We start from the raw sequence: 11,375 nt of genomic DNA, 5'->3' as shown, positions 1-11,375 counted from the left end.
CTTAGCTCGGTCATTCTCCACCACCCTTGGGGACATCTCCCATTTTGACCTCGGGACTTCCTGGTCATATTCAGCACAGATGTTTCTGTGTGCTATGCAGGCTTATATACAGTTTATGTTATGGTTAAGGCTTCCTTCCGCTTAGCGTACAGGTGCTGGAATTGGGGTGAAACCCTTCATGTATGGTCAGGAGCTTCCTTGTCTTGATGTCAGTGGCTTCTATCTCCTCCTTTGGCCAGCTTATTATCCCAGCAGGGTACCTGATCACGGGCAGGGCGTAGCCTGGATCTTGTTCTCAACGTTCAGCTGACTTCTCAGGACTTGCCTGACCCTCTGCAGGTACTTGTAACTGTCCTCTATGTCTGCAATGTTGCCTTCTGGTAGCTCGATCCCCTCAGTTCTGACTACCTTCCCTCTCTTTGTTATTATCCGACTGCACTTCTCCAGTCTGAATGACATTCCAATGACGAAAAAGAATCAGCTTAGAAGGAAACATATCTGGGAAATCATTTTGTTTTGTCGAACATAATAAGAACATGCTGACCTTCTGCTGAGTTTTCTTTTTACGGCTCGTTCCACCAAAGGGTTGGAAAAAAGCAGTTTGAAAGAAGTTTCTGTTGCTATTGGTCAGTTTTTCCTGGGTCCCATCACTGCTGCAAAATTCTTTACAACAGTGACAAAAGAGACGATACATTTTCCCACAACCTTTTACTTTGTACAGTAAAATACTGTAAAAACATTTGACAGCATCTTATGATACAAATCCTCATAAAGTACTCTTAAACTTACTGAAACTCTTTACACTGAAGCCTCTTCAGGGAGTTTTTAGGACTTCCTGATAATAATGAATCACAGTCGTCCAGCCTGGAAGGAATAAATGCATGAACTAGTTTTTCAGCGTCACTCTGAGACAGGATATTTCTAATTTTAGAGATGTTGCACAAATCACAACTAAGCTGTTACATCACTGAAAGTAGCCTCTGATAAAGCGCACGTCTCACATTCTTGTGGTTTCTGAGCTGTAACAACAAAGGATCAGTCGTCTCTACCTTACATTTTTATGTTGTTTTCAACCAGTGAAACACATTTCAGCTATAGTCGTGTCTTTGAACACACTCGACTTAAAAACCAGTGTAAGGGCAGATAAACACATCATGATATAATGCATGTTTCTTGTCATGAAGTGTGAGGCAAGTTTATGTTTATGCATAAGATTATTTAAGGCCACTCATTTGTTTGTTTGTTTGTCAGAATCAGAAAGACTTTATTTATCTTCGAGGGGCAATTAAGATTCAACAGAGCAGCAAGACGTTGAAGATAAGGACAGGGCATAACAGGCAGTAAGAGTGAGATAATAAATACACAGAATATACAGTATATACACCGTTTTAACATTAAAGTGACCGAATAGGTGAATAAATAACTGTAAGTAACTAAAAGTGAATAAAGTGTCGGCAGTATAATAGAGTAGCTGACGGGCAGCGAACCAGAACCAGATCTCAGCAGCACTTTGTCTTGTAACTTGCTTATAAAGATTGAAACAAGAAGGTAATAATATGAAAATAACCAAGTAATAACCTGCGAACACAATATAAGCTCTGTAATATTACACTGAAATGTATGCAACTGCTAACAATATGATAAGCTGCTAATGTTAAAGTAGGAACATGTGTACATTAGAATTTTAATGTATAGATTTCAAAGTGGTAATAACCTCATAATAATACTGTTTGATACTATAACAATAATAGGCTAGTATTATTGTAACAGAATGCACAGATGGACTCTGTGGGTTGGGACACAACATCATTTGTGCTGTGATAATCAAACGTGTGCATTATTATGGAAATCTGAAGCAGATCGATGACACAAACAGCTACCTGTCATGGTCCTGAGTCTGCCGACTCAGTGGTTTGTGTTTCTTCATGCTTTTGTTTATCCTGAGCATGTATTCTGTTATGATTTGCCATTTGTTAGTTTCTGTTCTGTGCCTGTCCTGGTGCCACTTCTGTCTATGGTGTCACACTGTGTGTGAATCTGTCTGTTCAGTTCTGTGTCTGTGAGTTTCCTGTTTTATTCTGAAGGTCTCTGTCTCATGTGAGTGTGTTCAGATTACGCTTCCTCTGTCCCGTCAGCTTTGATTTCTCCCAGGTGTGTTGCCCTCCTGTTGCTCATCCCCTGATTGCTGCTGTGTGTATTTAAGCCCTGTGTGTTCGCCTGCCTGTTGTTGGTTTGTCTGTGGTCCACGGTGTCCTGTTCCTCGGCCGTGGCGCGCTGCCTCGCCCCCATTCTGGTACCCTCTCAGGTTTGTCATTTAGTTTTGTCTTCCCTCTTTACCTGTTTTGCCATCTCACCACTGTGTAAATAAAACATCACTAGCATTATCATCTACTGCCTGCGTTTTGGGTCCTTTCTCTGATGGGCAGATGAAGCTTCATGAAGCACTGAAGCTTGGTTCACCCCAGCACAAAGCTTCTTGATGCTTCATTTGCTCTAGCAGGACACCTACTGGACGTAAAAATAATAGCTGGCATGAATTTGAAGAGTGTGGCATTTTGCACACAGCCTGTAAATGTCAACAACAAAAGGAGTGTGTAAAACATGTATATTGTAGTGATGGCAGTATACTGTGTATATTTATAGTGGCAGTATGGAAAATGATTATTTGGAAATGCTTGAAATGGAAATGATCATTTACTGTGAGGTGAGGTGTGGTTGGGGTGTGGACAGTAGTTGTGCTTTTGTAACGTTGAGGTATGGACAGCTACACACTGAGGCTTTGAGCCTCAGTCCTGCCTGTTCACATTTTATTCTGTAAAAACTAAATTTTCACTGCTTTTATGACCTTTTTAGTGGGGAGAACATAGCTAGGATTTAATGATTTAACAAATCTTTTGAATCCTTTGTCCTCCACAATGCTAAATGGCTGGGAGTCCTCAATCACCATGCTGACCAGGTCTTCATCTATTTGAGATTGTTCTCCTGAGGAAAGACAATAAAGACAAAGCACAAATATAAATATCACACACGTAACTTATTACAGTTGTATAATATTGTTATATCATTTAGTAACATTACTGCATGCTATATTATCATTGCATTTGATGGCTCACCTGGTCTTGCTCCACAATCGGTGTTCCCCTTATTCTCATGCAAAGCTCTGTAGTGCCTAAGCATGGATGAGGTGTTGTTGTTATATCCCAGCTCCCTGGCACATAGCAAACACTTCACCTTGTACAAAAGTCAAGACAGCTCAACATAAATTGTATTGCACCATCAGTATCATGAAAATACATCTTCTGTAGAAATTTACATACCTTGTTGGGAGGAATAAGATCAAAATGTTCCCACACAGGGGAGGACATCCTCCTCTTCTTAGCTGGCTCCATTCTCTCCTGACTTTCTCTCCTCACTCTCATAAACCTCCAAACGGTCTCCAAACTCTCACTAACCGCAACTCTCCATCAAACACCCACATTTTGAATGAAGTCTGAGGGGTTTATATCGCTGTCATATCTCGCGGCAAAGTTCGAACCACTTCATGAACCAGTCACGTGGTACAGCCGGGCAGCGAGGCTTCGGACGTCATCATTTTCAGCTCCTCCCATAAATGAAGCAAGCCTCGATACGTGCATCGCGGAAACGCCCCCTCCATTACTCGACACACGCTTCGAAGCCTCGATACAGAACGTCCCATCACTACTTTCTCCCTTCTACGCCACACGGCTCGCCTCGGCAGCCGTGACAGTACCTTTGTCAGGTTTCAGTTTGATTGCATCAAAGAAACAACAATCCAGTGCAGCAGTCTGCACGGCTTCTAACAGAGAACAGAAACAAGCAGAGTCATTTATAGATTGTGTATGTGCATCAACCCTGTCCCTGTCATGGAAAGATGTGACTGATTAAAGCAACAGAGCGATGATGCATTTTTTTAATGCATGGATAACCCAGAGCCTTATGCACCTGCCATGGTCACAGAACTAAAACAGAACCTGTACACACGTAACGTGTGCTGTCAATGACATTTGTATTCACAGATTATACTGAGCCAAAACAAGATGCTATCATGATCCTCCATTCAGACAGGACAGCCAATCACAGCATAAGCAGTGTGTTATTAGAACAAATGAGGAAACTGAAAACAAATTCAAGACTAACCCTCCTGTTATGCTGCGGGTCAGATTGACCCAGAACAGAAGAGATGCCCCACTCCCCCACTTCTCAGGTAACGACCTAATTTACATATGAATTTATGCTAAAAGACTAGCCAATTTAGCTTCCACTTGGCTGACAGAGGGTTAGAAAGGCCTGGGACTTCCAGTGTGAATCAGCAGCAAAGGCAGGAACATCAACAACTTCTGGCGGGGGAAAAACATGCCCACCAGCTAGATCATTACCAAGAATGAAGGAAACGCCTTCGATTGGTAATCGCTGGCGCACAGCGACTTTAACATAGCCCGACACTAACAGCAAATGCAGGTGTACCATATGCAGAGGGGCTTTGGTGACACTCATCTTTATTCTCCACACTAGTATGTCGGAACCACAGGATGTTTTTTCAGACAAAGGCAGCACAGACTCTAGTAAGACTGAGTGGTACGCACCCGTATCTTTAAGAATCGTGACTGGCACTATATCATTTTCTTCACCCGTCAACGAAACAAAGCCGCGTGACACAAATGGTAGAAACTACGGCTCAACGTCAGTTTTCGGGTTTTGTTCAGCCTCCATGCGCACCTTTGGCGAGCAAGTGGTTTTAATCAAACCCACGCCTGCAGGAGATTCAGTGCCCCTCGCTTCTTTTCTTTTTAATACTGGACACGCAGCAATCAAATGTCCTGAGTTGTGACAATAAAAACATTCTCGACCGTTTGATTTGGCAATAAACGCTGATACATTTTTACGCACTGCTTTTGGTGACTTTTTTCGTTCAGAGAAATTTTCCTGAAACGAATTCTGTGCACAGAAAACACTTTTGTGCGTTAAAACAAACTCGTCAGCCAGGAGAGCCGCGTTAGTGAGAGACGACACCTTTTGTTCGTTTAAATAAGTCACGATGCGTTCCGGCAAACACTTTTTAAACTCCTCCAGCAAAATAAGAGTTTTCAACTCTTCCATGGTTTTAACTTTACATGAACAACACCTTTTCTCAAACAACACATTCTTTTCTCGCGCAAACTCAAAAGTCTGGTTAGCAGTTTTATTAAGATTCCTAAATTTCTGCCGATATGCTTCAGGGACAGGTTCATACGCCTGCAGCACAGTTTTCTTAAGAGTTTCATAATCTAAACTCTGCTCAACAGACAGGCTTGAACACACTTCCCACAAGCTTACATTGGAGTAAGAGGGCCCAAAACTCTTTCGGCCACTTCAAAGCAGCGGCTATGCGCTCGAATGCACTAAAAGAGGAGTCTACCTCAGACTCGAAACGGGGGAACCAACTTGATGTGCTTATGTCAAAACCAGCAGAAGAAGAAGCGCTTGTGCTTGATGACGTTGGGGAACCACTAGCTGAGCCCTTTTCAAGCTCAAGAGCTCTGATACGGAGATGCATAGCTTGCACTTCCAGCTCCCTGTTGCGGGTCTCCACCTCTCTTTTGCGGAGCGTGAGGCGCAGATCCTCAGTGGACGTACCGTCACTGGATTCAGAAATCACGGAGGAGCACCTGCACACTCAAATTTACATATAATTACGACAACAGTCGTAACACACCATAGAAACACATGACAAGCAACAGGGACGGGTAAACGGTGAGAGACAGCCAGTGTAGACAGCTCATCCGGGCCTGCAGCATATGCGCTGGTGCCCTTTGACCCACCGTCTGCATCGGGAGGGAATAAGTGTCGAAGGCGTTTGCAAGGGGAGGGGGGGTGACTGTATATCTCCGTGTGTGGTGGAGTTTGACCGAAGCAACTTCGTTCTAAGGTTCGTGAGAAGCATCTCTTTGAAAACAGCGTCTTTGACGGTGAGTTGAATAAAAGTCTGACTGATGTTAAAATGCTCTGAGAGGGACTTTAACAAGCTGCAGCACCTGATGGAGCTGATGTGTTCATGTGCCGTCATGCAGGGGGATGTATGTACAGCATTCATTTCTAGCCTACCACTTACTCTAAAATTAAGTAGACGAATAAAACTCTGGTATTCAGTCTGCTGCTAGTGTTAACATCTACACTCCACAAAGTGTTATTTGTGCAGTTTTACAAATGTTTTGAAACATCCGTAAGGTGTGAATAAACATTCATCAAAAAAAGTGATTCATTAAGAGCCGAGAATATTCTGCTGTTAATTATAATTTAGCTTTAGCTTGATTGGCGGCTTGAATTTGTGGCTCTGGCTCTCCTGACTGTGGTGAACACGGATAGTTTATAGTGCAGAACTTCGATCGGCCCTCTGCAACACTTCTCTTCTCTGCAGCCATGTTATGTAGATGTTCTTATGTGCTTGGCATCATTGGTGGGGATAGGTTAATCGGATAATCCAAATTGCCACTAGGTGTGACTGTGCGATTGAATGTGAGTGTGAATGGTTGTCTGTCCCTGTGTGGGCCTGCGACAGACTGGCGACCTGTCCAGGGTGTACCCCGCCTCTCGCCATATGACAGCTGGGATAGGCTCCAGCGCCCCCCGCGACCCTGAAAAGGAGAAGCAGAAGCGAATGGATGGATGGATGGTATCATTGGTCTTCATTTAGTAACAGTGTGCTATTTGAGTTATTTGTTGATTGTGCCGTTGGGTTTTGAAATTTATTTGAGTTTTGGTCATTTTTTGTTTAATAATTTTAGAGCCTCTTTTCAGTTGCATTTATAAGTTTTGGTTAGCTTGTGTTTTGCACGGATTCCTTTTGGTCTCGACGTTCGTGTTAATCACTCTGTCTGTCTATGGGTACATATTTCTTTAGCTTTTACAAACATGGGATTGTCATATATTTTATGGGAGTGTGTCATAAAGATAACGGTGTAATAAGACCCATTGATGCAGTCATCCTTACATGTATGAGAGACAGAGCTCACACTGTATCAATAAACTGTTTACCACAAGTGACCTTTGACATCCGCTCCATATTGACACTTGTTCAGGAACCGTTGATACCACATTTTAATACCTTAAGCATAATTTATTAATATCCAGTAATTTGGGGGAAGAATGTTATGGATATCTGAAATAAACACAGATGTAGTTCCAACACAAATCTCTATCCTAATAAAGAAACACAAACAGTCTTTTTGCTAGTTTTGATGTATGAACATAAAGCTGACAACATGTCGCAAAGATAACAAGCAGCACAAAGACATTTCAACGTTATCACCACAGTGGTTCCAGGTGGAAAGGTGAAGAATTAGAGTCTGACTCATCTCTGAATTTTCTTCTGACTGTTCTGACTGCCGGTGCTATGGTCAGCATGCACTCAGCGTCATCTTCACGCAGGGTTTCTGTGTAGCTTTGCCTTAGTACACTGTGCAGCTGAAGCACATCAGTATAACTGACAAAACACGATCCTTATGTTCAGTCATATCAACTCAACAGAGAAGGTCAGAATCCTGAAACTTTCCATCACACGGTGCAGTTCAGGATTAAAACTATACCAGAGTTCAGGTGAGGTAACCTTATGGATGTCGTTGTGCAGTGTGGGGAAAAGCAGGGCTTAGAGTCAAGGAACATAACCGTTTGTTTGTTTGTTAAGCCAACGATCAGCTGATGCACGCTGCTTTTTCAATATTCACTGTTATTTGTGGATCTAGCCAAAATGAATTCAGAGCTGTATAACAGATTTAGATCTACTACAGAATATGAAGCTAGTAAAACAAAGCTAGGGTCTAACCTTGCAATATAAAGTTCCTCGAGGCCTCTGTTTCTGTGACTTGGTGGTACATAAATGAAACTGAACTAAAAACTGATAAAGATGAGTGAATCAGCATCGTCACTTTCAGCCTGCCCTGCGACAGTCCAACACTGTGCATCACTGTAAACTAAACAGCAATGCTGCAAACTAGCTGGTTTAGCACTAAACTGCTTAGCACACATTTTCATGCAACCTTTTAATAGCATGATTTTGACGGTGTTAACTACGAGAAGACTAGAGGAAATATTAGTTATATTAATGGAAACAAAAACACACTCCCTACACGCCTTTTTTTCCTTTGTATTTTTTTTTTTCTGCTTTGCTTATTTTTCTATTTTCTTTCCTTTTTTTTCTTCTTTCATCCTTTTGTATGGATATTTTAGTTAGTTAAATACAGAAAAAAGGAAAATACATGTAGTGACAAATTGTTGAAGTTGGTGGTATTGTACAGTGATTCCTAATGTCAATTAAAAATAAATAAATAAATAATAGCACAAAACCAGCTGAAGTATACTTCAGTTTTGTAGTTTTGCTCCACAAAAGCTTAATCCAGCAACAGATCATGTGTATATGAAATATCTGATTTAAAAACAGATTATTAGGATGTGACAAATAAGATTTAATGTTCACAAAATGTGACTTGCTGAGCAGTCTTATCTTTGAAAATAATATCTTCCTCTTCTGTCCTTTATTTCTTTCAGCCTCTGTCAGTGCGCCCCAGGGCAGCTGTGGCTACAACGTAGCTGCCGTCACCAGTGTGTGAATGGGTGGATGAATGGGTGGATGACTGAAAGTAGTGTAAAGCGCTTTGGGGTCCATAGGGACTGAGTAAAGCGCTATACAAATACAGGCTATTTACCATTCTTATATCGTTCTTCATCTCTAGGTTGCCTGTGGAACTGTAGATGGTACTGTACTGCTAGCAGGCCTCGGTGTAACTGCAGGAGCAAATAGTTTTCACAAAACAGCATTACAGGAAAAGGTGCAGCAGCATTATGGTAGTGTGCAAAACGTAGCACTGTTTGCCATCTAACACATTTTGGTAATTATAGACAAAAAGCAGAACTAGGTGATGAACTTGTTGTACGTCACGACTCTGTATATAACCACTCACGCCATACAGGGATAAAGACAAGTGTAGCAAAGGAGACAGAATCAAAGTGTAGCACCATAAAGGAAGGATTGATTGTTAAAGATAGACGGAGATGTTTTGATCAAAAGTGTGTATGAAGGGTACAGGAACACAGACCAAATAACAGGAAAAGTAGGCACTGAATTAGAAATTATAAAAAGTATAAATGTAAGAGATCAAGGGACTGTCCCCCGAATCTGCAGGCTTTTAAATGTTTTTAAATTTTATTTAATCACAACAAAAGTTGCCTCAAGGTGCTTTATATTGTAAAGTAGACCCTAAAATAACACATACAGAGAAAACTCGACAATCATATGACCCCCTGTGAGCAAGCAGTTTGGCAACAGTAGGAAGGAAAAACTCCCCCAAGGTCTTAAATAATCAGGCCCATCTGATCTGAATGACCTTGTAGTACCATATCACTCTATTAGAGCACTTCGCTCTCACACTGCAGGTCTTCAAACTTTCCTTTTTGCTAAAGCATATAGTTAGGGCTGGACCAGGTGACCCTGAATATGATTGCTGGGTTTTTCTCTGTATGTATTATTGTAGGGTCTGCCTTACAATATAAAGCGCCCTGAACTGACTGTTGTTGTGATTTGCTGTATAAATAAATTGAACAGAATTATTTCTGTTGACATTCCTTGAACAACCATACTGTATACAAAACCAAATGAATCATATATTAAAGTGTTTTTCAGCTTCGCTCCCAAATTGGTTGAAATATGGGTTCTTTCTTTTTAACTGTGTTAAAGTTTTATTCCTATTGATAAGGAGAAATTTGAGTGTCCGTAGAAAAAGAAGGGGACTAATGTTGGTGATAGAGAAAATTCTCAATGCAGATAACTGAAGTAGAGTATGAGATGCATTTGTTGAGCAATGTGCATAAAGGGATTTATAAATGTTTACATTCATTTGAAGAATTTCGACCTGAGCTCATATTGTAAACCAGACTTTTGTCCTCCATGTGTACATTGTTCTTTACCTCCTGAAGTTATGCCAGTGCCATTAGCTATCTCATATAGTTTATGGGAGTGTGTCATAAAGATGTAGTTGCCATAAAGAAGCAGCTGAAGGTCAGGTAAAGGTTAACATTGCCAGAAACCAGGTCAGTTTGGACGACACCTTTGAAACTGTGAAAACTCACAAACAAATAACTAGTCAGTTAATACGAGCAACCAGAGTAATACGAGCAACCAGAGTAATACGAGCAACCAGAGTAATACGAGCAACCAGAGTAATACGAGCAACCCATTTTCATTGATTTGACCCTCACGGGTGGATTAAAAATCCATCTCAATAGAAATGTAGGTTAACTTGGTCCTCCAACAGCCTCACTGTACAAAACTTGCAGACTACTCCACACTACTGCTACACATGAGTACAGCTTTTGAGTCACTTTAGGAAAAGTAATCAAATCTGGGCTGAATAATGACATTTGGGCTTTTTTACTTGTACTTAATTATCAAGTTTGACCCCAACAGCATGTAAGGATTAATGCAACGTCCTTTTCAGTGTCTGAAGTCTGTCATTTGAATCAAAGCTATTGTAAGATCCTTTGTGCTTGCATCAAATACTGTGAGTTAAAACTCTTCTCTTTGATTTTTAACATTTAGGTGCAATGGCCTCTCAAATAGCAAAGGTGTTGTTGTCATTGGATGCTGAAGCAGTCGGCTCGCTCACAGAAGGAGTCAATTTCAAGAAAAGCCCAGAGGACGGCAAATGTTACATCATATTTAAGAGCAACAATGACTTGAAAGCATGCAAAAACCAGTGCAAGCATCAAGGTGGGCTGTTCGTCAAAGACGTTGAAGACCTGGATGCAATGTAAGAACAGGAACAGATTTCAGAGATTATCTGTGGTTGACGTTTGATTATAGCTGACAGAACTCTCTGTTCCCTCAGGACTGTAAAATGCACCAAACACAACTGGAAATTAAACGTGTCAACAATGAAATATGTGAACCCGCCCGACAGCTTCTTGCAGGATGAGCTCGGTAAGTGCCATTTCCTGTATATTGATATGCCACTTCCTGCAATGTGAGATGTGGATCTGAAATCGAAATATGCAAACTACAAAGCTGCATCATGGGACGTGTGGTTAGCTTGTAACTATAGCTCCTGCCACAGTCGGCGCTAACAGTCAGAATAGCAACTACTTTCTAATTTTAATGCTAAATTGGCAGAGGGCCCCTTCTAATGAATAATTTGACAATTTGTGACTGCACTTGTTCTGATTAATCTGTGTAAAAAGGTATCTCTCTTCCATTTACTTGCATTATCTAAGAGTGTGGCGGTTGAGTAAACAATAGATATCGATAGATAGATATCGATAGATAGATATCGATAGATAGATATCGATAGATAGATATCGATAGATAGATATCGATAGATAGATATCGA

General features: G+C 41.1%; 1 protein-coding gene across 1 annotated transcript in view; it reads left to right on the top strand.

Moving 5' to 3' along the window:
• The first annotated feature begins 4,148 nt into the window (after nt 1-4,148).
• cmah (cytidine monophospho-N-acetylneuraminic acid hydroxylase) overlaps nt 4,149-11,375 on the top strand; it is a 16,532-nt gene continuing 9,305 nt past the window's right edge. Inside the window, exons 1-3 of the mRNA XM_042213215.1 lie at nt 4,149-4,225; nt 10,589-10,799; nt 10,878-10,969. Of these exons, the coding sequence (XP_042069149.1) occupies nt 4,168-4,225; nt 10,589-10,799; nt 10,878-10,969 (361 nt within the window). The 5' untranslated portion in view covers nt 4,149-4,167. The remainder of the gene's footprint in view (nt 4,226-10,588; nt 10,800-10,877; nt 10,970-11,375) is intronic.

Source organism: Haplochromis burtoni, unplaced genomic scaffold, assembly GCF_018398535.1.
Source record: "Haplochromis burtoni strain Fernald_Lab_line unplaced genomic scaffold, NCSU_Asbu1 Contig_427, whole genome shotgun sequence".
NCBI lineage: Eukaryota > Metazoa > Chordata > Actinopteri > Cichliformes > Cichlidae > Haplochromis > Haplochromis burtoni.
This window is presented reverse-complemented; position numbering and strand designations above follow the sequence as displayed.